Genomic DNA, 27,411 nt, shown 5'->3' on the forward strand with positions numbered 1-27,411 from the left:
AGTTATCTTGAAACTTAGTACATATTATGCATGTTCTACCTGAAAGTGATTATCTTATGAATTTTAGGGTCAAGGGCCAGATGAAAATGGTAACAATTCACTATTCAATTCAGAAATTGCATTTTTTCTCCACACCTGTACCTTGAAAATTACTCAATGCCTAAATGTATGAATGGGTCAAAGTCAAGTTAAAGTCCTTAAATCCCTAGATACATGCTCTCCTATTCATCCAATTAAACCTAGGTCAAGGAAGGTGAACATTCAACACATTTGTGACAAACTTGTCATTTCAATATTTTGCCAATTTTGTGAAAATGTAATCACACATTGTCCACATGTACTATCTAGACCTATTGGGAAAATCATGCATTATGGCGGAGGCATACTAGTCGCCAAAGCGACATTTCTAGTTAGTTTCTTCTTCTTCTTCTTCTTCTTCTTCTTTTTTTTTTTGCAGTATTATGTGGTACATTGTACATTGACCCTATTTGACACCCCATTGCCCCGCACCCGTAAAAAACGTTCCGCAGCCCATGCTATCCATCACTTAAGTTAACACTTTTCCAAGTAAGATACTATAAAGATTACACTTGCATTCAAAGCGGAAGTTTAAAAGAACAGTGCATCATGTGCACTTTACATTGCATTGTAAGCTCTTCGAACATGCTGCACAAGGTACAGTTGTAGTTACACTAGTTCAGTGACATCGCTGTGAGCATAGTGTCTTTGTTCACCCACGTGGAGAAAATGAACTCACGGTGCAAGTCGTGAACTTTAAAAATCTTATGTTCATACGTATAGTTGTCATCACACCTGCCAGAATGGAAGTCCCACACTTTAAATAGATTGAAGACAATTTTCAAATTAGTCCCAAATCCTCGACAGGGTCTAGTGACGTACAGAGAGTGTGACACATTGCCATCTCGAAATTAGCTCCCGCTTGATCCCCGTAAGCCTCTTTGTCCAGCCCGCACAAAGGGATACAACTTTTACAAGGTCCTCGTCGTAGACAAATGAGAGAGAGAGACCGTGGGCTTAATTAAAACGCCAAATATCGCGGGGGTGTAGCTTGCCCGGCGGACGATTTCCCCCAACAAATGAGTGGCAGTTCCCCGTTTGACATCATAACGTTGGCTGATGATTCTTAGCTGGCTCTGTGAGCAGCCCCCCAGCGTGGGCAGCTCGGTCTCGTGGATGAGTCATGAAAGAAGAAGAAGAAGAAGAAAAAAAAAAGTGCCCTGCAAAAAGAGATGCAATTAGCAAGGGGAGGACGTCACAGACGACTTGTAATGAAGTGTGACGTAAAACATCAACTTGCCAGTCACAAGGGAAGCATGATCATTTATCACAAGCCGTATATTCATATTTGAAGAGCGGGATTGACCAGAGACAAAGGCGTTTTGCGGTTCTCTTTATCTGCTCTCGCATCGGAGTAGCCTATTTATAAGTTACTATGATGGGGCCTAGAGACATCGCAGGTCTTTGTGTGTTGGAAGTCCGAGGCTATTTGTGGCCAATCCTAGACTCATTTCGCTACTAAATACTTAGCTTCAATGCGAGGGCCTCCTAAGACTAAAACCATCTAGGATTACTGTACTCGATTGTTTTAAAATGCTGTACATTACATTGTATCTTCAATCATACCCTTAAATGTACAACTGGGTATATTACGATGTTTGTCATAGTTGCTTGTACAATATTATAAAAGCAATGATGTAGTGATTTCACAAGAAGCCTTGATGCAAGCAGTTTCTTGTATGTGAGGTGTGAGAAAACTCCAATCCTCAAAGGAGATACATTTCAAAAATTGCTGTATCACTGACAAGCATGACAAATTTCTGAGCCTGTCTATTAAAACTGCAATATTCTTATGATTCTTGAAATTCATATCCAAGAAAACTTGAATGCTTTTGTTTAAAATTAATACATTATAGATTCTCTAGTCAATTTTGGATAATCAAACTACCAGGGTACTTTCTAATGCATGTGGTATAGTGTATTGGGTCTTGAATAGAGAGTATTTCTTGACATTGTGAAGATACTTTTACCCCAAACACTATCAGTATGAATAATGGCATGTACAAGTATCACCATATCTGTCTTTCATGTTGTCATTCAATTTTTGGCTAAGTACACTTTCAAATGTTTAATGAAAAATTGATGTTCAGATTTGACCTGGAAGGAAATTTAATCATTGGCATATCATTGAAGAATGGTTGGGAAGGCAAGTACAAGATAATGGTTCTGGAACTCGCTGAAATCATGACGCTTCTTCATAACTTTAAAAGTTTTTACCCAACTAAATTCATTATCAAGCCAGTGCGGAGAAATACTTGAACCGTTATTCTTTGACTGTACGAAGTTTGCTGAGATTTCTGCGTGCCTGCCTCTGTTCAACCAAATTGGCATCCCACTGGATAGATCACTGAAGTAACATTCTTACAGGGACAATACTCGGTGATGTTCTTGGTAAAAAATAAATGAATAAATAGATAAATAAATAAATAAGTACATAAATAAATAAATAAATAAATAAATAAATAAATAAATAAATAAATAAATAAATAAATAAATAAATAAATAAATAAATAAATAAATAAATAAATAAATAAATAAATAAATAAATGCATCAGGATTAGTAGCTATTTTGTGCAGTGGCTTTGTATCTACAGTAAAAGGAACTACCAGGCTGAGAGAGAGAGAGAGATGTTTGTATACTGGTACTGTGTGGGTGGAAATTTATGCCTGATTGATTTCTTGCGCTTGGCCGGGTGAGATAAATTGCATGCGATTTTAATTTCATGGATATTCACAACTATTAGAGCAAGCACTTCAAGCAGTTCTGTGTGAATGTTCTATACGTGCTACAGTGGTTACATTGATTAAAATGAGTGATGTATCATTAAAGGGGAATTCCAGTGCTGTTGAAAGTTCGTCAGAAAAAAAAAAGGAGTATAAAAGATTTGTTGTACAACAGTGAAAATTTGATCAAAAATCGGATGATAAATTAAGTAAAAAAAGTTATGAAATTTTGAAGTATTGCTATTTTCTCCCCGAAACAGTTCTGAAACAGTCAGTACAAATATATTCATGCAAACAAAGTGATAATACCATCCCCTCACAACTTGCCATATAGGTGGTTTGTACATGAAATATTGCAATGTCAATTTTTTTGTTCAAATACAATTATGCCCCAGTCTCAAATCCTGATATTTACAACTGACTGATCATTATTTTGAAGTTATTCAATTAGGAATACCATTATGTTTTACCCTTGTATAAAAGAAAAATTGAATTTTTGTCATTTTTTGTATGCAATCAATTGAAAATTGTGAGGTGATGACATCATCAGCTCACTCATTTATGTGTGAATTCATATCATCTGTCCAAGAACTGATAAGCAAATTAGCAAATTATAGTCTGATTTTGACCAAATGTTCACTTCTGTACTTGTCATATTTTATTCTACTTTTTCAGACTGACTTTAAAATGGCCTGGAATTCCCCTGTAAGGAGTGTCAAGTAGGCAAAATATTGCACAGATATTGTCCTTTTGTGAGATTATGAAACTGTAGCAGTGCTATGGGATACATATATTACAATGTTACAGTATATGATTTGTGTTGTGTACTAATAGCCATAATAGCAAAAACAAAGTCCTTACCAAGTAGGGCCCTTCTAAAGTTGTCACAATATCAACCGAAGTCTGACAGTGTGTGTAATATTTTATGATCTACACAACTGCTGCTGGCTCATCTTTATTGACTCTTAAATCTTTACATGCAGTTTGTAAATTTTATTGGTAGCCCTTTACTGTATCCGCTGAGTAGTGAGAGTGATTCATGCGTTGGCTCGCAAATGTCATCGTGGAGGAATAGCTATTAATGGGAGTGTCGGAAACTTGAAGAGACTTCCTCCTGGAAGTACAGGGGTGAAGGTTTCGCGGAAAGTGTGGGCAGTTGTGCTGTGGAGGTGGATGGGGAAGTTGGAAGAGGGAAAGTGGAAGTGATGCTGTAATCTCCAGCTTACTCTAGAGCCCTACTATTTAGTGTTGGTGTACATTGCCAATTTGCAGATTCCACAAATAGTTGTAGATCTTTAACCCATTGAAGATGAGTCCTGAGTATACTAAGGCAGGTGTGGGAAATGTGTGTTAAAGCAAAATCAGGCCATCCTCAACAGGTTAATGCATACCAGCTAGAGTACATGGTAATGTAGACTTGAATTTAATGCCACTGCCTCACAGGCATTCAGCATTCAGGTTGTTCGGAAAATACAAATTTTACAATCTGTAGTATGTTTGAGGGTGATGTAAATTTTTTTTCATGTTACAGTACATTTGTGATTTAGTGATTATTTTTCTTTAAAATGTATACTGTACAGTAAGTCTGCTTGTGGACTCTCATGAGTTCATGAGTATGATTACGATTATGATCACGATCAGGATTGTGATTGTGATTATCATTATCATCCGTATCATTATTACTGTCATTTATATAGAAAGAAGTTGAGGTGCAAGGGAGTACACACAGCTTGCAGTGCATGTATCTGTTAAGTGATTATTATTCATCAGTATAGAACATGCGTACGTATATAATTTTGAATTACAAACCTGCTAAGCTTGTAGTAGTAGTATGATTGCATGTAAAAGGGCATTCAGTTTGTGTACATGATACTATTCTCTTCATTTTTTTTTTTGTGTATTCCGTATGTAGGTCTTAAAGTTTATTTTGCAATCAAGAAGCAGGAATCTTTGCTTTGAAATTAACCATTGTACCTGTTGGTGGACACTGAAGAAATATGTGCAGCACACATTGATGCAGATCTCTGTACATCAAAACACACCCAAAAGCAAAGATGCTGTACTCACTTGTACACCCCCTTTGATACAAGACTGTACATAACAAACAAATCAGAGCAGACAAGGATCACACACACTTTGACCTCATACATGTATTACAAGTGATGACACATTATTTATTCTTTTTTACAAATCACCACAGTGTGTAGTATTTACTGTCTATAAACAAAGGCTTGGTACATGTACAGTAAGGTTTCACATCACTGTGCACATTATCATGGCACTAGCATTCATTGCAAAATTTACAGCCTGTGTTTCTGTTAAGAGTATTTGAGAAGCAGTTTTGTGTGTTTGATCACTGTAAAAGACATCCGTGTAAAATGTACACTGTATGCAAGTGTGCACATTATACTCTACAATGTAGGCCTTCATGAACACTGAGGATTTGTTCGTACACCTGTAGTATGCAACTGTCATCTGCTATTTGTAGGTGGATATAATGATGTTACGTTCTTCTATGTGATATGCTTGGAATTCTGGTGATACCAGATTGAGACTTTCCTAACATAGCAGCAAACCATCTGCTTCCTCCAACCATAGGAACATACACTGTGTGAGTAAAAAGAAAAAAACAAACAAACAAAAATGAAACAACTGAACAATGAAAAGCTCATGACCGTACAGTACACTGTAGAACCAGAATTAGCCCCAAGTTTATCCCCATCTCAACCATACCACCCCTTTAAATTCGTGGTCAAGCAATGATTTGTGAAATTTATGATTTAAATCAATAAACCCTTGCAAAAATATCAGCTCATACAATACACTTCATGTTCAACTTGTGTCAAAATTGATACAAATAGATACAAGGTTGATGATGAATTTTTGTTCAGTACACTTTGTTATTCCCAATTTGTGTTGTTATTTGAAGATGCAGTGAGTTCATATCTGTATGAAAATTCTCACTTTACTTTTTGTGGTTGCTGGCTAATATTGAGAGATGGCTTCAGATGTTTTTCAACCTGTATTATCATTACAAGATGATCCTGAAGTCGAAGTCTGTTTGTATGAGTTTCTTTGCCAGAGGGCTTTCCACAAACCATGCTCCTAAATAATGTTCAAGGAGAGTTGCGGTGTTACATGGACCTGTGGAACGGAGTCGGAAACATTGCCTTAGGGCTTTACATGTTCGGTCAGTGCCTGAAGATGCAAATTGTAGATTGGCCACCACAGACTAGCAACGGTTGCTAGGGAGAGGAGATAAGTGGTGCCTCAAATCACAGCAAAGCACGCAGGAAGTTAAACCTCAACTACAAAATAAGGAAGCCCCTTAATTACCCTATTGAGTCAACTCCGCTCAATTTGACAAGAGAACTATGATTGCTAGCGTTTCCTCCTTTCAGTATTACATTATTTTTATTATGCTCTGCTTACATCTAAATTTCATAACCAAGCTGTACATGTACATATAATGACATGTCTGCACATGATCCTTCTTAATGTTTATTTGTTTTTGTTTTTGTTTTGTTTTTTAGAAGCGTGAAACCAGAAATATTCCACGTATCGTGTCAAAAATATGCATAATATACTGTACATGAAAATTGGCAATTACACTATTAAATCGAAGTGGCTGTTTGAGGATGCCATGACATATGTTAGGCTTGTTGATCGTACTGAATGATGTACAGTGTTAAACTTCCATTGTGTAGGTGTGATTTGCCTCAAAATTTTATGGAGTATGCATTCAAGGTACGGTAGTATTTAATTTTACCTTCTCCTTCGTGCAAGCTTGTCTTTGTTTTCACATGTACAGTATGTACTTCAATGTATTTGCATGATAGAATCCTTACCAGGATTCACTTTCCCAATATTCTGAGATGAAATTTATTTCTGCAGCGATGTTCCTCCAAAAAATCTCGTAGGAGTCACTCCACCATATCTATTAATTTCATATTCTGACAATAGCCTATTTCTGTAATTCTGCATTTCTGTTGAGACTGTACTTTCAGAACATGATACTTCTGACATTAGCCATGAGAGTCACCCAGGGTCTTGTGCAAACCTGCCTTGTATTTATTATATGCAGGAAAGAAATGCTTCCTGAATAAAGATCTCTTTACAGGATCAACGACAAAGTCTAAACCAAGTTTGAAAGGTCATGAACAGGTCATGAGCTGTGGCTACAAAGTTATTATTGTACACTGTGTAGCTGTCTTTGTCTGCAGACGAATCACAGTTTAACATCTGTTTGTGTTAGGGATACATGTACAGTACTTCATGAATTGCAAAGTCATTGTGGACTGATCTAGATTTGTGCTCTTAGAACCTGTAACACATGAGGATATTGAGTATGTCATTGTACATCGTACATGTAAGAGTGCACCATAATGTATGGTGTATTAAAGACACTTATGATATCGAGTTTATGTGCACAGTAGTACGTATTCAGTAGGAGGGGATTATACTGTAAAATCAGAAATTTTCACATTAGCTGCATTTACACCTAGTAACAGCGCGATTTTTAAAATCGCGATACTTTGGTTCCACCGTTTACACTTGCGCAAAAGCATGCGAAGTTTGAGCTTCACGAAACATTGTGATTTTTTGGTCGGAAGTGCGCATGTGTAATTTACCTCTCTTCAACACGGTAGAAGAGTGGAAGCGCGGGCTATTCGTATTCACGGCAGTGCAGTCTGTTTTGCTCACAGCATGGACCTACGGGGGGGCATTTCATGAAGCATTTTGTCCGACAACTTTGTCGGACAAATTTGCTCTCAGCCAATCAGATGCAAGGATTTTAGTAGCTTGTAACAGTTTGTCAGAAAAATATCCGACCAAAGTACTTCATGATATGCCCCCAGGTCCATGCTCACAGCTAGCTGGTTGGGACGTTGAGCCAGGGCTTTTTATCAGTCCAAATTTGTGTTTCTCTCGAGTGTAAACTTACAGTAAAACTATATAGCTTGCTATATTAGATCACATACGTAGCAGGTGTGTAAAACTTCAGCTTAGTATGGGAAAGTTGATGAAAGTATAGCATTCAGGGGATCATGAAATTTCGTCGATATGATGAAAGTGAGAAGTAGGTTCGTTTTTTAGGACTGGTATTTCATCAGGCGACAGCAAGAACACACCATTGTTTTGCCAACACTTGTTACGTACTCCTGTATTCCACAAAGTCAGCCTATACCGAGAGCAGTATGGGCACTCCCAAAATCAACGCATTTCTGAGAGAACATTATTTTGTTAAGTCGTTATGGGGTGATGATACGTGGTTGGAGAACTTCAGGTTTGCTACTTGTTTTCATATAGTTTCATCAGGGGGTGAGAGACCACGAGCCGAGGATCGACCGTTTACCTGTAGGTCGTACAGCATGCGTACCCTGTACTGTGGCCAGCGGCCGGCGTAAAAAGGGATAGGGAGCGCGCATTTAACTCCCTGTGCAATTTGATACCGAAGGTCACGTGATGAAAAATTGCGATATTTCTGCAGCTTGGGTTTACACTCGCTAATAAAAACTTCGCCTAAAACATCGCGATGTTTAAAAAAATCGCACTCCGGCTGGCGATTTTTCTGGCGATGTTTCGAGGATGTTTTTGCTGAGCAACTTGCACCCAAATATCGCGATTTTAGAAGAATCATGATTTCTTCCATGGAAGTGTAAATGGGCCTATTCATGAAACTTTTGAGAATTTCACAAGGAGCCAAGATTTGCAAAAGTTTGTTTGTTTTTTCTACACAGTGCATTGAATGCCAGCCACTTTAGTGACAATTCACAAAAGTTTCATGCCGCAAAAAAGGCTGTCGCCTCCAGTTCGCGGAAGTTTCATGCTGCAAACGTTTCTGGCTTTGCAGAACCCAAGTGCTTGTACTCTGCATGTGCTCATGGTTTAATAGTACTCTGGTTATTAATGACCCAAATTGCAAACTAACATGTACACTGTACAAGTAGGTCCAGAAACAATTTGTGAACTCAAGTAGTGTACTTTGTAAACCAACCAATGTACAGACAGCTCATTGAACTGCAACCTACAGTACATAAACTGGACAAGTAGATGCAGAATACAATATTTAGTGCCAATTGAATCAGCTGCTCTGCTCTCTAAATTAGATATCATTGTTGACAATTATGATCAATACTGTTGCTGTTCTTATCTTTAGTATGTAAGCTGTGCATGCAACTTGTACCAATAATCATCAATAAGCATTGTTTACAAGACACAGGTATACATGTACATGATTAAGTGTGTATGTACACTGTACCTGTAGACCTACTATAAATCTCTGCCTTTGCAGCTTTCTGTGCTCGTTCAAAATGATGTATCACAACCTGTGAAATGTACTGTATAGCCAGAAATTATTTGTGTGAGTGAAATTTTCACAAGTTTTACAAGGAGCCAGGATTCTAGAAAGTGACATTATGCACGTGAAAGGTTTTTGTCTACACCATGCATTAAATGCTGGTAATAATTTGCAAACGTTTCATGTTGGGAAAAAGGCCGTTGGTTCCAATTTGTGAAAGTTTCATGCCGTGAATGTTTCTGATTTCACAGTATGCTGAATGGAATGAAACTTGATGGGCAGCTTTTTTTTTTTCTTTATCATATCAGTTCAATATGAGTGCAGTGCCTTTATTTATGGTAGCTTTATGTGTACAGTACAGTATATGAAGTGCAAAACTTAAAGAAGTGCATATTGAATGATTTCAGATATCTTTCACAGATTAAAAAAGTGCACATGGTACCAAAAGTACACTTGCAAAGCTTCAACATGAAACTTATTTTCAACATGTTACTTAAAAGTGTACCGCATGTATGTACATGTGTGTGTCTTTATACAAATTTTGTATTGTACTCGGCATTTCATATTCAACACAACATGTATTTTGTTACCAACATCCAAATGACATATTTTACAGTACTATGTCTATGGGTTTCTTGTGAAGTGCAGCTGCAGATGATGCTACAGCGTTGTATGCAAAACTGAAACCATTGTGTCATTTAGTTTATGCGCGTGACAATCATAGACATGTAGAGGTGAAGCACACAATCTTTAGGTGTTACAGAGCAATTCAACACCTTAGTCAAGTTGACTAAAGTCCGCCGCACACTATACGACCTTCAGTCGCACGACTGCCTGACTTTGGATCTGAAATAAAACAAGTGTGTTTATTCTGAGACTTCTGTGATTTATTTCGAATCCAAAGACAGTCTGTCGTGCGACTGGAAGTTGTAATGTGTAGTGGTCTTTACATTGATACGTACCTAACAGAGCAAAGTAAGTGACAAAAAGTGGGAAAATTTGACATTGTGCTTTTTATGGAATAATATTATTGGCTGCAACCTCTTGTACCATGCAATTTAGCCAAAGTGATTGTGTTATCAAATGTTAACTCTCCCATCAGTTTGTTCAGAAAAATATAAAAATATCATGTTTTTAGTCAATAATTATGTAATTTTAACCCCTCCCCCTCACAAAAGAAAATGCTATGTTATTGCAATACAACAATTTTGCCACATGGGATACAATTGTATGTGTCTCTTTTTTTGTTTCCCGTTAAAATGGAAATTTAGTGTAGATTTCTGGTGTAACATGTTCAACATACAAGTGCTCTAACATGGAAAAGATTTCCATAATATGTATGTACTTTATGTGCCCTTTAACAGCTAGTCAATGGAAATTATATACGTTGTAAGATACAGTTTTCTGATAACTGTTATTAAAATGGGCTGCAGGGCCTAGCTATGTTAAATCGTTGGTGGGGTGACAAAACCTCGTATCTCAATATTTGGTGAAAATGGGTTTTCTTCATTATATTGAAGCCAGGAACCATTACTATGTAATTCCCAATCCTTATATGCCCATCTGCAAAAATAAAGTCGCAAATGATAAATAAATGGTGGCTGTTTCCATTGACTTACATGTTATGGCAGCCATGTTTTTTAGCTCTCCTGAACATTTGACATTTTTGAGATACAAGGTTTTGTCACCCCACCAATGAAATGTAGTTGTCCAGATCATATTTCCTACTACTACTAGATGTTTTTCTTTTCTCAAAGCCACTGTATTCAACAAACATCTGCATCTTCTGTAGGATGATAATCATAATGTTTCATATGGACATCATTACAGTGGTATTTCCTGTTGTAGTTATATATCAATGCATGCATAAAAAAAGTTAAAGATTTCAGATCAAAACTAGTTCAAATCTCTGTTTGATTATTAGCAATGCAGTTGATGTGCCAACAACCCTTTTCCAGCTCTTGAATGTGCATAATGTGACAATAACTTGCTTATTTTTACGAGCCATTCGATTCTGATTTACAGCTCACGTGAGTTATTCAAAGTGCTTCGAACAGTTTGATTGGTCTCTTAATGTCCATACATTAATTTGAAAACTGAAGCCCATAAATTATCAGGGAATATTACTTGTAATTGTGCTACTGAGGCTTGCATAATGTGTTTAGAGGGACTTATAGTTTTTGCATTTTAATGATGGAATATGCCACAGAGATGGTCTCATGTACATTGTATGATCCGTTTTCATGAAGTTAAGGATAAATTGGCACAAAAGTGCTAGATATAAGTCTTCTTCCAACTGCGATACAATTTGTTGTTGTTTTTTAAATTCCATTTGGAATGAAATCTTGCATAATCATCATCCTTGGACCATTGCAGAATGATGCTAATGTTTTATGGTTGAGTACTACCGCAATTATATGTACTGCACACATTCTGAGAATTTTCATTCAAAGCTAAAAATAGTATGTTGATGTTGCCCACAAACAGTATTTTTCTTATCGTAAAATGCATTTTATTTCACTTGATGACCTACATTTATGGCACAGTCCAAGGAGGAGACGCACTGATGTCTCCTCAAATTTGTGTGTATTCAGTTCAACTGTATTTGATATTCAATATCCTTTATCACGCTCCAGACAGTTGGAGTCTCCAGTTTATAAGATGGGACTTTTGTTGGTGTAGTTTGTCTTTTTTGTTGTTGTTCTTGTCTGTTGTTACAAGCATATTTTATGATATAATTATGTCTTTCTAACTGACAGGACTCCGGTGTTGGCAAGTCCAGTATAGTCCAGAGATTTGTCAGCGATACCTACTATGAATCTATTCCGCCAACAATTGGGTGAGTGCCAACAACTTGCAGTCTGTTCATAAGATATCCGACCTTCAGTGTCTTTGTGGTCGAGAGATGGAGAGAGATTGATGCCTGAACTTAGAGGAAGAACTTGGTGCATTGTGCCAACTATTTTCCCTTTGCGGAACTCAGAGTGCAAAGTTCTTCGTCATTTTTCAAGATGGCTTTGATAGAGAGAGTAAATGCAGATGAACAGTATGGGAGAGATTTCATTTAAATTGGGACCTGCAGTTAAGAAAGTTGTGGAATTTTCTCCTGTTTCAACTGTTTCTTGTAAAATGGTAATATCAGTCACAACTACCTACTATGCAAATTGGCAACCGTGATGATGCCATCAACTCACAAGTCACCCATTGGCCTGTAAATATAGTTCCATTTATTTTAATGTCCTTTGTTGATATGAAATCAATAAGAATGGTTCATCCCTTGTATCAAATCATTTTAAAATCTTCCAGTAACCTTACTACATGACCAATACAAGAACAAGAGAATCATAGAAGTTGTGAAATTCTTTACCATTAACATGATAATTAACTTTTGGGTAGAAAACCAGTGTGAAAGCTGGTACAATAGATGGTGATGTCACCTCCTCTAAAGTTTTCTTATTCCTGCAACCAATCCCAGTGCTTCGTAAAATTGTATGTTACTCGAACACCCCATAACTTTTTTTTTTTTTTTTTAAATGACACCGTTATTATGGCGGCTGTCTAATTTCATTCTGTTTGTAAAAGATGACTTGAGCACAGTACCAATTCAGGGATTCGAAATTGGTGATGGTCCGCTGGCCATTGGCCACCCAAAATCACGTCGGACTAGCTAAAAATCATAAAATTCTGAAGTTACTAGTCCGTCTGGCTAGCCAAAATATTGCTTCAGTGTTAAAATTGATTCTAAGTAGTCCGCCTGGCTAGTTAAAAGAAAAGTTAAGTGCGACCCCTGCAAATGTAATAGTCTGTAAAGTTGCACTTCATGACAGAGAATGTTAAGTTAGATTATTGAATTTTATGGCTCTTTACTTGTCTCATATATAAAAAAAAACACACACACACACACACACTTATTTCTTGAAGTGATTTTACTGAATTAGACTCCAGCAAAATTACCTACAAGTGGCACTAATGGTCCCGACATTATTTATAGGAATTCTCGCAAGAACCGCATGCCAATAAACTCTCTTTTATTGCCATGCTACTATGACATGTGAAACAGCTTTGCTGATCCAACAACTTCCGCTGTGAGCAGTGTGCAGCATCTGACATAATCTAACATTTAATTCATCTGTTTGAGGTTTGCTGATATTGAGCTTACCTCTAAAGCAATTTAAGATGAATTCATTGCTCTTTCAAAAGAGCAAGAGTTTGATAAAGAAGCAGTGTGTGTATTGCAAGAATGTATGCTTGTGATATTCACCCTCCAATGAACCCTGGTGCATGGTATAAAGAATAATTGGACTTAAATGTCATTTGCAAACTTTGTAAAATAATGGTCATACTTTGTAGTTTAATTTCATTGAAAGGATATTCATTGTTTGAAGAAGATTTTTGAGCATGAAATAAAACTAGAGTTGTCACCGAAAAAGAGAGAGTGGTAAGGGTAGGATGGAGTTGGGGGTGGGGGAACGAGCTTGAAATGTCAATTTGTGTATTTGTATATAATGCATTGTCAACTTGAATGCCAGAACTTGTTAACAAGTGTCTCCCCACACTTGTAGTATCTGACTTAGGGTAGACTCATTACGATGAATGTCCAATGTCCGTCCGGGAGTTGACCCGTGCCTGTTTATTGGCAGCGTTTCCAGGGAGTAATGGCTAACACTTAATCATCAGTGGTGTGGGTGCCATTTGCATTTTACAGTTTGATATGTCAGCCTCTAGACTTGAAGTGATTAGTAATACAAAGTACACTGTACATGACCCACAGATCACCCATTCCATGCTAATGTGTCAGTCGTGGGAAGTGTGGATGAAGCTGAAAACTCAAGCTGGTCATAACCTATTTCAGGACTGGAATGTTATAATATTTATCTTTACAGAGCAGTTCACCTTCATTAAATATGCATTGTATTTGATAACAATAGAATGTATCATCCTTTGTGAGATATTTCATGGGTAACTGAATTTTAAATGACAATATTTACCAACTGGCGATGTCAGCTATTCCTGTTGGTGACTCTTAGATGTCTATTCTTAATTCAGATCATCTTCCAGTCATTGTGTGTTAAAAGTATTCATATCTCAATACACTGTTTAAGTTAGAAGTCTGTATGGCATTATTGAAACCAAACCACTCAAGGTGTAAAATTAATGATAATACATTTTGTAAAAGAAAAAGGGAAAACTTCTAAGAGATGAAACTTGTCAACAGTTAATTTCCTTTAAAATTAAGTTGTTCTTGTTTATACTATGCTGAGTTGTCAAAATGTGTTGAATTCATAATTATGTAAAATATGATTGTTTGTGGTGGGAAACTGTATTCATAAGTCATGGTAGCTTTTGAATATTTCTTTTCTTTTTTTTCAGTGTCTTTTTTTCTAATGTTCCCCACTGCTGTTCCAGTGCTGCCCCATTCCACTGTACATGTCACTGAGGCAGACAGATCTACAATTTGTAGGACTACAGTGTATCATTCACTACAACATACATTTGTATGTTTTTCTGATATTTGTACTTGTATGTCTCTTTGTCATTCAAGTGAGGAAGTATATTTCTTTTTGTGCAAAGTCTTTTTTCTTTAAGTTGATATTAATTTTTTCCCCATTTTTTTTTGTGCAAAGAGCTCTTGTTTTTGTTTTGTTTGTTTTTTTGCCTTCAAAATGCATTCTATGCATCATTACTAATAGGTTGTTTGTTAATACACAGAGGTTGGTAGCCCTGTATATATTACTTAGGGCTCGAATTGCTTGCAAAACCATGTCAGTTTGTCTACTTAACAGTTCCTGTTATATTTGTTATTTTTGCTTCACAGTGCTTCTTTTATGTCCAAGACGTTAGCTGTTGATGAGAAGATGTATAAATTTCAAATATGGGACACAGCCGGCCAGGAAAAGGTAAGGCCAAATCAGGTCTAGGGCAATTTCCCCCTGGGCAATTACCCGGACCCTTCCCCTGGCCCTTATCCTAATCCTAATCCTGAACCTGATCCTAATCCTAACCCAAACTCCTAACCCTAAACCTAACCCTTATCTTTACTCTAACCTTACCACAAACAAGTATTTAGCCATTGAAGGGGGTTGCCCTCTGGGGGAATTGCCTGGATATGGGCCAAATCCAATGAATGCTATACAAACTGTCCACTAGAATTTTAACTACTACAAATCTACTTGTACGTGTCATTCAACAGTGCGTGAAACAGTAACTGAAACTTGAGCTCTTTTACGAGTGTAATTGCAAAGTTCCAAATGTTTATGTTAAATCCAAGTGTGTCACTATTGCATCAAAATACAGCATGGACATCCTCTTGAAACTGTACCACTTTAATGCATTCGTAGAATCTTACATCTTAGATAGGGCATTATATCATGTTATTTTTTCATTCCTGTTAATGACAGCTATTTGAGCATCTCGACACTAATGAATGGAAATGACAAGCAAAATCCAATTATCTTCTCTGGAAAAACCCTTTGTAAGTGTGTATACTGAGAAAAGAGACTGTGAAGTACATGTATAGAGTCTATTCTAGCGCTTAATCTCACCAAGCCGTGCACTGTCCAATGAATGGGACAAAACACAGGATGTACATTACTCCGTAGCAACAACAGTGAAGAGATTATCAGATTAAGCTGAAATTGAGCATGCTCTGTCTAACACATTCTATCCATGACTAATACCAATTTGCAAAACAGTAGCATCATCTTTTCAAAAGTGATTAGAGTTGAAAGTGAAGAGTGTGTATTAAAAAAGGGTTTTTATCAAATGCAACGGGAGCTCTAAGACATACAAATGTACCTAATCACAGTATTCTTCAAGAAATGGGTTCTAAAAAACTGCTTAAAGGTAGGGGATACCTTTTACAGACCTCCCAAAATGCAGCAAAACATTAAATATGAACCTCAGGGGACTTGTTTAGGCCACTGCTGAGAAATTTGGAAGTCAACAGTTATCTACAATTTGAATAATGCACAAAACTCAACTACTCAGTAGTTCTGTGTGTCAGCCACACTTAAGCATTTTTGTTGCAGTCTTCTGTATTTTTTTATCTATAAACACAAATCTAAAAGTATAAGAGCTGATGTAATAACATATAGAGTGTGTGGCAAGAATGTATATAGAAATGTTTGTAAGTTTTGATGAACTTTCTTCACAAAATATACATGATGGACACACATGCAGTGCATGGGTCTGCAAAGATAGCCTAGTCATGTACTGGAATTTACGGTGAGCCCCGAAAAAAATTCAATTCAAAATCTAACGGTCAATAAAAATGTACTAAATGTTACCTTCCACTTTCAATACTTTATGGGAGTTTCTAAAATGATACTCTCTTCAACATACAAGTGTACCACTGTATTTATACAACTCTTCATTTAAGGCATGCAAATGGGATTCCCTACCTTTAAAACACAACTTCCTATTAGGTTTATGATCCCAAACTTTAGAATAATGTAGAAGAAGAATTGCTCTCTTAGAAAAAATGAAAATCTCACCATTGACCAGGTTGACCCATTTCATGTATTTTGAGTCCTAATGTAAAATCAGGGCATAAGACTTTTTGTTTGTTTAGTGATGCACGGTCACAAGTGATCCTGGAAATCAAAACTTCAAATTTGTTGCCTTTAAAGTTGTGATGAAAACTTGGGATTCCCACTGTGCTTTTTTTTTGGACAAAATATTGATGTTTACGTTTGAGGCATTGATGATGCTTACTTTGAATACGGTACAAAATCCTGCATAAATGATTAGTTAAATTTTCACATACTGTCTACATTGTATTTAGCAGAGGCAGGAAATCATGTGCTGGTCTCATTTAAACTGGTGACATTTTGTTTCTCATTTTTCATCTTGTTTTATGTTTATTTTTGATTTCCGTCAATTCTTCTGAACTTCAACTGACCTTCACTGGATAGTACCGGGGACTGGCGCCAATGTATTACAGAGGGGCTGCAGCTGCCATTGTTGTCTATGACATCACAAGTCAGGTGAGACAAATCAAAAGACTTAACCCTAAAAAAGCCGGAGGAGGGGGTGATTTGAATCAACCCCCCCCCCCCCTCGACACTTTTCACAACTATTCCGCCGGGCAAATTTTTGACCACGCCGTTTATTCTACCGTCCAATCATGTAGGATATTTTCTGAAAAACTGATGAATGTTATTGATAGGGCATATTTTGTACACTACTGGCTTGGCTTCTGATGAATTCATAATTTAAGTGTAGCAAATATGACAATGACATTCAGATGCTTGTACTGTAATGTATGTATGAAGACGTTCATTTTTGTATGGAACTTTGTATCTTAGGCTTATAGAAAAATCCCTTGAGTAGTGGAATTACTACCCAAGTGCTTGAAAAATTAACCGAGGAAGGTCACTGAAACTGAATGTAATGCATGCCATATTGTTAGCCTCGTTCAAGCATCCAGTTATAATTTTTCAGAGCCTCCCTTGCAAGTAGAACCTGTAAACCACAAAGCAACTTCAACTGTGTTTTAAAGCACTTCCCCAAAGAAGTCTAGTTTCGTGGGAAAGAACTTGCTGAGACAGTGGATCAAGACATCCTTTTGGCTCTCATATTTCTTTCATGACAACATATTTTTAGCTATGAAGGTACAACAACGCAAATGTTCATGCACAAACCCATTACGTAGTGTACTACAATTTAAGATTACATCAGCCCCACATGAATCATGATCACAGGAAAACAAAATTTGTTAATGAAAAGAAAGTGATTTGTAAGCACTAAAATAGCAGGTATTACACTTGTACATGCTTATGTCTACCTTTAATAAGAGCTTGTTAGGTATGGTGCTAGTCCTATCATATGTGCAAAGTAAATATTTTGTAAAAGAAAAAAGAAATCTTTTAAAATGAAAGCAGGTTTTAATTTCTTCATCAAGGCATTGCAACCTGAGAATTGTAGCACACGGGGCCTCTTAATTTCACATAATGGCATGCGAAGAGTTTAAAGGCATTGGAGAAAGAAATTCAGTGATTTTTTTTTTTCTCAAAGCTGAATGTGTAGAGGTTTGTTAAGAGAAGCCTCAAGTGTACATTGAACACAATCCAGACATGTGCATCCTATAACACATACTTACCGCTGCATGATTCAACGTTACTATTTATAATCAACCGTGACCAAATTATCACATGATAGCCAAGGGGGCTGCAGTCTGCACCAGCCGAAAGGTGATCGTCAGTCAAGATAACTCCTCGTCTTTCATGAGTAGTGATTTACAAACACAGCTCTCTATCCGAACTCTTTCCAAGTGCTCTTGTGTCTGTTCACAAGTGTCTGTTGGTCTGTTTGTACTTAATTATGTTCCTGTCATTTACAATTCATGTTCAGTTCTTTTTATTGTTTTCTTTCTTTTTGAATATATATATATATATATATATATATATATATATATATATATATATATATATATATCAAAGCCTTATGTGCCAACAGTGAGTTACAAGTTGTATTGTATCTCATCAAACAGCCAGTGTGCCCTTTCAAGGTTTTGATATGTTTATACAGTAATTAAGTGTGTTTTGATAATGTTGTACAGGTATTGTTCTATCATACCTGCGTGCAATTCTGTACATTGTCAAAGTCACTCTACATCGCACATCTTTCCGGGGGCAGTGGGAAAGGGCTAGAATAGGTCCATGTCATTGTTTGATACACTGAGTCACCCAAGGTCTGTCAAATTTTGGAAGTGTTTTAAATAGAGAGGAAGTGCACTAGAAAGTTACTTAACCCCCCCCCCCCCCAAAAAAAAAAAAAAAAAAAAAAAAATGTTTCAAGCCTCTGAAATTCAATCCCCAAACTGATTGAATGCATGTCCTATCTGTTTTTAAATTACATAGAACATTAATACATTGTATTCACAGCTTTCAAATTAAAAGTTTTTTTTTGTTTTTTTTTTTAAAGAGTGCACGTTACTGTGTACACTTCTCTTAGCCCTTTGTTTTTACATGTCACAGTGGTGTGGTGTGCACACTGTTGTGATGTGTGCTTTGAATAATGGGATATAAAATCTCGAGATTATTTGGTCCAGCGTTCACACAATCACCACAGGGCAAATTATCGCGATAATTCAGAAATAAGTGCAAGATTTCTTGGGATTTGCATCGCGATGCTGACGTGATAGTTGGTGGGATTTGTGTTTCCACATGGGCAAAAATCTTGAGATTTCTATTGCGATGCAGATCTTGAGATTTGTATCCCACCAATTCACATATTTGTGAATCCCGCTATGCCTCCAGCCTCCTTGCAAACAATGCATTTCTTTCTTTCTTTTTTTTTTTTTTTTTTTTAAGATGTAAAAAGATTGACCAGGTATGTGCTGAGTGCATACTTACAGGTTTTGGCTGTTAGCCAAAAAAGTGGACTGCTTAATGACAAGTGGTATCCATCCATATAATGAATAAAGTGGCAGTCAACCAACAACAGACAAACAAACAAGAAAAACCACAAAACCACAAAAACCACAAGAGAGAGAGAACATGTCACGATGAAAAGTAAAACAAAACAGTCAATATACAGTGAATTTATAAATGTACGGGAAGCTGCTGATGTAAGTCGGTTTTAATCATTGAAGCCATGGTATCAATTAGCCATTATGAACATAGGTGGTAAAGAAACAAATGATCGTAAATTGTACCACCAGATATTTAGGGAGCTTTTATAGATATTTTACGATGCTAATGCTCAGAGGAAAACAAAAAACGGTTCTGCGCATGCGAAAAAATCAATCTTGTGTCGTCCCCAGTTTTCAGTGCGCATTCTATGCTATTTTTGCATCCGCTCAGTTCACAATGCAGAGAGCTATTTGATGCACTGATAATATGGGGGTGCCATTTTACTTTTTATAGGTTGTGTCCTCACGAAATCTAAAGCTACTTTGTAACACGACGCAGGGAGATAGGAGAATGGCCAATGCAATCATCGTCTGAAACATCCGTGTCGTAAATCTAAAGCTCCCTATTTAATAGATGAAACTGAAGTGTTTAAACAGCAATTTGCAATTACAATGTTAATGAAAATTTAGTGTGTAAAGTAAAAAACAAGAAACCCTGGCCTACTTCAGATTGAGTAATACCAGCTTTTAATACATGCAGGGAAGCTAGGAAATCGCCCATATGGAGGCATGGCTATATACCTAGGCTGACGGGCATGTAATGAAGGGTTGAGCGTGTAAAACTCGCCCGGAAGGAAGTATCAAATTGCGCTCGATAGTTTTGGCAGTAATTTGGTTTTTGCGTGCTTGGTCTGTGGTGATTTGCCCGTGCCAGCTTTCCTTCCTCTGCCAGCTGTAACATACGAGTTGAAAAAGATTGTGTCTTCATGCACAACTTGTCACTCAAGACAGACGGCACAAGTACAAGTGCGACAGAGGGAAGGGTGTCGCAACCACAGTTTGCCGCTGGAATCTACAAATGTAGTCGGAGAAGTGTGTCATGGTGATGAAGCGGAGTGGAAGGATGTCTTGTTTTGTAAAATGAAAGTCATCTGTTGTTTTAAAGGAAGACATTGGAGTTTGTCTGCTCATCAAAAAATGTGATTGCTTTCTATAATTTTATTATTTTGTAATTTTTTTTTTTTGTTTTAAAGTAAGGGCTTGGGAATGGATGCTTTTCATCACATTCACTATATTTCCCTTAGTGAGATACAGAAGGTAGCGGATCATTGTTCTGGTGAAATGTTTTTTGAATTAAGATTTCTTTGAATTTACTAGAAGGGTTAGGGCCATTATCAAGAAATTGAAATGTATTGATCATTAATGCATGATTTGCAAATAAATAAAGTATGAAACATAGAAATTATGTCTATGGGAGGAATAAAAAAAGAAAAATATACGCAAGCTTCGTAGAGATACAAAACAAACACAGATTTTAGACTCAGTTATACGTATCCCTGTATCACTTGGATGTCTACCGATACATTATACTGTGTTTAAAGTATACTTAATGTGTCATTCACACAAAGTGTAAATAATTCATTTTTTCCATCCTTTGAACCCTTACTTTAATTTGTTCTCTCATTTTATACATGTACATTGGTGTTCTCATTTATTGGTTACCAGTATTACAGAACGCCATGTATCTTTGACCAGGGAGCAAGTTATCCTCCCACTCTCTGTCAAAAATTTAACAATAGCCTTAAAGGGATGGTATAGTTTTGGTTGAGACCTAATTTCAGGTTTCTAACATTTTTTGGTGAGATAATGAAAATCTCTTATGAAATATGATAGAGCACGTAATTCCATGAGGAATTCAATGTTTAATTGATGAAAATTGGTTTTGAAATGGCTTCGATATCCAAAACAGAGCAATTCTAATAAAGTGTGTGACCCATCTTTTAGTACAATCGCTTTGTTTTACTTTGTTTTTGGATGTTTCTGTCATTCCAAAAGCGGTTTTCATCAAATGAATTTTGAATTCCTCTTAAGATGGTATGCTCTGTATTATTTCATGTGGGTTTTTTTTTGTGTGTGTGTGTCTCGCAAAAAGTTAAAAGCCCAATTCTCATCTCCACCAATACTGTACCATCCCTTTTATAATGTATTGAAGACTACTCCCAATTATACTCGGGCAGGTGTCTATGGGAAAAGTGTGTTATACCAAATCAGCCAGTCCTCAATGGGTTGATATAGGCTGTTACATTGTTTTACTCAGATGATTTCTTCTGCATTACGGCCAACTTTTTGAGCAATTAACAGAATGCCAATTTCTTGTATGTCTTGGCATGCTATGACTGTAGTGCATATGTAGGCATGTAGAAGGGTGAAGGAGATTCTTGGTGGTGGTGTTTTTATGCCTCTGATGTCGCCAGAGGCATTATTTTAATCACTAGAGTGCTTCCACAAACGCCAATTGGTTGTTTTCTTTGATACTCCAGACTTCCTTCAGCAAGGTACGGGACTGGATCCGTGAGCTGCGCCAGCACGGGCCGGAGAATATCGTCGTCTCGATAGCGGGGAACAAGTGTGATCTGGATGACCTGCGAGAGATCCCGACGAGGATAGCCGCGGAATACGCAGAGGAAGTGGGGGCGGTGTTCACGGAGACCAGTGCCAAGACGGCGGCAAACATCAAGGAGTTATTCATAGAAATCAGTGAGTGTATGCTCCATCTGTGCTAGTTTCACTGTATTTGTGTGGCGAGGGGGCTACAGGCCCTCATCACAAGGGTAAAATTACTTCGATAAAATCAGTCTGATTTCATACACAGAATACTTAATGATCTTTACCTGATGTATGGCAATTTACCATCTTCAGAAATGACCATGATGATTATATTGATAATTATAATGTTTATAATATTGAAAAAATAGCAATAACAATGACAACAAAATAATAATGATATCTATACTGGCTGTAATGATTATAAAAGTAAAAGTATAACAGTACATCATTATTATTGATATAGATTGATCAGCTCTAGATCAAATAAAGGTGGTGTTGTCTGAAACGATGATTGCCTGTGCCTTTTTGCCCAGTGGCACCTGTTTTGTGTCGCATGTGAGCAGCAGAAGGACGCTGATGTGCAGGACTCTTCATTTAGACTTTCTGGATGTCCTGCTCCTCATGCTTTCCCTCCAGGAAGTGAAATGCCTCTTGGTGCTGATGATATGTCTCACAGTAGTACAGGAAGTAAAGGAGGCCAGTGTGAACCCTATGACCCCTGAGAAAAAGGCAAGAGAGCAAAAAGAAACAACAGAAAGAGAGATAGAAATACAAGAGAGAGAATAGAACAAATGTTGTATCCTGTCTATTCCATCCTTTTGATACACTGAGCTCAATTTTGCCCGCCCAATATCTTGACAGACTTTGTACAGGCCACAGCCACTGTAATTTCGATTCTCATTTTAGATGAGGAAGTGTGCAGCAAAAATTCAGATGGCAGCAGTGATCAAACCTGGGCTTTCAGTGACAGAAATGAATTTGAATAAACTTTAAATGTGTACATAATCTAAAAAATTAGGTGAGCTACAGCACATAGCGAGATGAGCTCTTGTTAACCCTGTTTAGAGTCCCCCGAAACACAGCACAATCCCCGAAGGTTGTGCTGTGTTTACCTCAGACGTCCGGGACTCTATTTAAATGGACATGTCACAGAGCACGAGCAGTGAATTCGAGGTAAATGTCATGCTACAACTGTTTTTTAGATGGCCTAGCGCAAGTTTGAGGTAACCTCCAGAGGTTGTGCTGTGTTTACCTGGGACACCTGGGACTCTAAATGGACATGTCACAAAGCACGAGTAGTGAGTCTGAGGTAAATGTCATGCTAGTTGGCCTAGCACAAGTCTGTGAGGGAACCTCCAGAGGTTGTGCTGCGTTTACCGCAGACAACGGTCACTGGCTAAACACCACTTGCACTTCATGGTATTTGTTGTCTCTGATGGGAATAATATGCACACTGAAATTGCCCACCTCTCTCCCTTCCTCAAAGAGAAATGCGCAGCCACTGGTTTCCATAGAAACCAATGCCGACTTCATGCTAGACAACCAGGAACTCTAAATGGAGTCTGTTTTATACCCCCCACTGGGTAACCTCTGTTCTACTGCTTGTGTATGTCTGACATGTCCTCCAGAGGTTCCACCAGAGGTTCTCCGGGTAAAGGGGACTCTGAACAGGGTATTGATCATAATAATATCTCTGGTTCACATTTTATTTCAGCTATTAAAACTCCATCCATTTGCGAGTTAACTTTGAACTGTGTCGCTACATTCATTTTCCTATTAAATATCTCTGTGTGCTTGTTCACCATTTTCCAGGTAAAAAACTTCCACCAGAGGTTCTTGTACCAAGCTACGGTGACACCATCAACCTGAGAAACCAGAAAGAAAGGAAAAAGAAGGGTCGATGTTGCTGACCCCTGCCAAAGGTCGCCGGAGATCGTCCAATCAACTTTTCATTTTTGTTCCTCTCGTAAAAGAGAATGCTCTCTTGGTCACCCCTATGCAACAGTGATGGCTTCCGAGTTGTGATGTTCCCTTCATCACCGAAACTCTGCGTGGCGATTAGCGGAGATCCTCCAAGGACAGCTATGGCGATTCCTCCTCATCAAGACATCAGAGTTCTTGTGGGGGGACAGAGGCTGCCGTGGTTATTCGGTGAGACAGTGCAGTAGGCGGAGCTCTAAAATGCGTCGAGAACCAGCGAGATGGCAGCGCTGGGGGAGCGGACGCTGAGTTATCCTGTGATCCTCATCATCAAAAAGTGAAAAGGCAAATTCATCGGCGATATTTCGCTGATACCCGTGACGTGGTAACTCATGCATTGATTTATGCAAACAATGGAAGGGTACAGAAAGAGAAAGAGACTCATTATTGTGGACATGCCCTGATAAGGATGCAGACTGCAGGCTGAACTAACCACCGGTACTTGGGGATTTTGAGAAGGCTGCATATCTGCCAAACCATCACACTTACGCCACCACAATGGAGCGAGACAGCATCAATTATAGAGCTCAAACGTCTGAATGTTGGATGGCTCGAACATCTTGATGTTGGATGCGGTGGCAATACAAAATTTAAATGCCCATTGCAGATGCATGGAGGTTAACTGTCAACATAAGCCATTCAGCACATGAACAGTATTGACAATGTCAAATCCTAAGTATTTCAGGATTCAGGGATTGAAGACGATATTCTAATTATAAATTGCACCACCGTAATCATGTAATCTTCCAAATTGCCAGAAGGGAATCATGATGCAATGAACCTAAAAAATCGTGACTATGTCATCCAAAGAAAAAAATGAATCTCCTTTCTTTGTGTGTGCACTGATATAATTGCAGAAAGAAGAAAAAATATATATATATGTTGTAATGTGAATGACTTTATCCAGTGCGTAGGAGGGGAGGGTGTATTTTGTATAAATTCCACAGAAAATTGAAATATCATGACAACAGTGTGTTAAACAAGCACAGACATTTCAAGTTAACTGGAAATCTGGTGCATTATGTAGCTTCCCTGCAGATACTTATGGGACCTAACATACATTTCACTGTTGTTCCAAACTACCTTTAATAGTGCCTATAAAAAGTGTAATCTTACACATGCCGGAGATGACATGATATCATGTGTACGTGTAATTTCTGCTCACGTATCCAGTTTGCAGCTTACACATAGCGGTGACCAACAGAGTGGAGTGGTGTATAGTAGTACCTGGTAGATAACGTCTGCAGTGCCATGTACATAATACCAGATGATCTTTATATCAATTTATCTAACATGTATGTATTTTATCTTGTACATTGCTCTTTAAAATGATTGTGTGCCTCATAAAAAAAAGTGTGACAAAACAAGCTTCTTTTGTTGTTGTTGTCAGAGTCATTGATTGAAGGGTAGGAGTGGAATATTATGATTCATATTTACTTCTTTTTTTTTGGGGGGGGGGGAGGGCAGGCAGTATAGGAAAAGTAAGATTTGCCAGTTTAAATTTATTTACCATCACATTTTTATAATGGACTGTTTTCAGGGACAGGAAGGAAAGCAGATTAAAGGATGAATGTATATTTAGTTTCATTATTTGAGTGGTTTTTCTTTCTCAATTTCATACTCAGATTGGTATTAGGGAGAAGAGTATTCAGTCCCAGTGGTTGGGTCAATTGAATGAAGACTCAAAATCTTCCAAGTAGAATATGAAAAGATGCCATACCTACAACTTGGACTGAATCAGGCTGTTATAACACTGTTGTTCTAGACCTAGCAGATTGTTATGGTACAATCATGTATTTTATTAATTGTGTCACCAGAGGCATTATTACATCTTTTAAATTTCTCTCTAGACAAATCCAATTCTTGTGACCTCCGCAGTTCCACTGGTAAATTATTATCTTTTTTTCCATCGTTTTTATGCAATTGTAAAGGCTTACATGTACTTATTGTTCCTGCTTCATGTTCAGGGACCATTTGTGTGTGTATTCATTTTCCGGGTGCCTGATGCATACCTTGTACAGTGAGACATCATATGCTGTGCCTTGTCATCTGTTTTAAAAAAAAGACTGAAGGTAAATATACCTTTGGAAGAGATGTCCCGTCTCCCCCCCCCCCCCCCCAACAATGATTTCTTCAGTTCTTATCCTTTAGATGTTGACTGGTTGGCATGATGGGACAATTGCACTGCAGTAATTCACTGCCAGTTTCCGCCCCTTGATTTTAAACTGTCTTCTCGTTCCTTCATTATTATTTTTGTTTTTATTTTAAGCTTTTTGTAATTGACAGCTAACCTTCAATGTAGACTTGAACTGAAGTTCACATTCAATTTTGTTTTCTCTTAAGAAATAAAAATCTACAATAGGGGTTAGGTTTTTTTTTTTTGTTCTTGTTTTTTAGTCTGCTCTGGAAAGATGCTGTATTATTTCCCCTTTTTTCGTCTATGATGTCTGTATCATTTTGTTGTTGTTTTTATAGTTGCTTTCTTTCTTGTCCCTTCATATTGTTCTTCATATCTGAAACCTACATTGTACAGTGTGTTTGTGGTAATAATTTGCAAACAAACAAAATACCCCCCCCCCAAAAAAAAAATAAATAAATAAATAAATAAAAAAATAAAAAAATAAATGAAATAAAAATAAAAATAAATAAATAATAGAAAGCTCACAGGGACAATCATTCCATGAATAATAGTTAAGAATAAGTACTCTGGATTTTTTTTTGTAATCATACATGTACATTGTAGAAGTATACTAATCATGACAAACAATGAAATAAAAAAAAAAACCAGTGAAATTGACATTCAGAAATATGAAACAGAGGGTTTGTCTAGCCTTTTTCTTATTTTTCATACAGAAATACATTGCTATGATTCAAGTGAACAACAATGTTGTTTTCCTTCCTCAAATTTAATGGAAGTGTATTTGATGAGGTGTGCGACAGTGCTCTGCTGGTCACTGCATACTGCCACTGTTACACAATGAGATGATCCGGTCCCCATTTTATAAAAAGTTGATATGATAGCGACTCTTGCTGGAATGGCAATTGTCATGGTAACAACAGGAATCCAGCTACCTGACTGGTTGATGCTACGATGTGTATGGGAAGTTGCCATTCCAGCAAGAGTTGCTATCCTAATATATGTATAAAATTGGATCCAAGTGTGTGTTTCTTTTCTCCCTCTTTTTTTTTTCTTTCATATTGTAGGGAGTGGGGGATGGTACTTGATGTGATAAAAATGTGATGGGGTGATGTTTGATATGTACAATTGTATTCAACTAAACCATTTTGCTAAGTATGTTCTGATTGGACCATCAGGTTTGTGGCGATGGAGGATTATTTGTTTATAGTTTCTCTGTATGTGTAGTTG

At 37.3% G+C, this 27,411-nt stretch overlaps 1 protein-coding gene across 1 annotated transcript in view; it reads left to right on the forward strand.

Annotated features, from left to right (window-relative positions):
- LOC140232546 (ras-related protein Rab-22A-like) overlaps positions 1 to 25,424 on the forward strand; it is a 51,272-nt gene extending 25,848 nt beyond the window's left edge. The window contains exons 2-6 of the mRNA XM_072312644.1: positions 11,863 to 11,942; positions 14,919 to 15,000; positions 17,017 to 17,088; positions 21,998 to 22,214; positions 23,877 to 25,424. Coding sequence (XP_072168745.1) covers positions 11,863 to 11,942; positions 14,919 to 15,000; positions 17,017 to 17,088; positions 21,998 to 22,214; positions 23,877 to 23,974 — 549 coding nt within the window. The 3' untranslated portion in view covers positions 23,975 to 25,424. The remainder of the gene's footprint in view (positions 1 to 11,862; positions 11,943 to 14,918; positions 15,001 to 17,016; positions 17,089 to 21,997; positions 22,215 to 23,876) is intronic.
- Positions 25,425 to 27,411: the final 1,987 nt, after the last annotated feature.

Source organism: Diadema setosum, chromosome 9, assembly GCF_964275005.1.
Source record: "Diadema setosum chromosome 9, eeDiaSeto1, whole genome shotgun sequence".
In the NCBI taxonomy this organism is placed as follows: domain Eukaryota; kingdom Metazoa; phylum Echinodermata; class Echinoidea; order Diadematoida; family Diadematidae; genus Diadema; species Diadema setosum.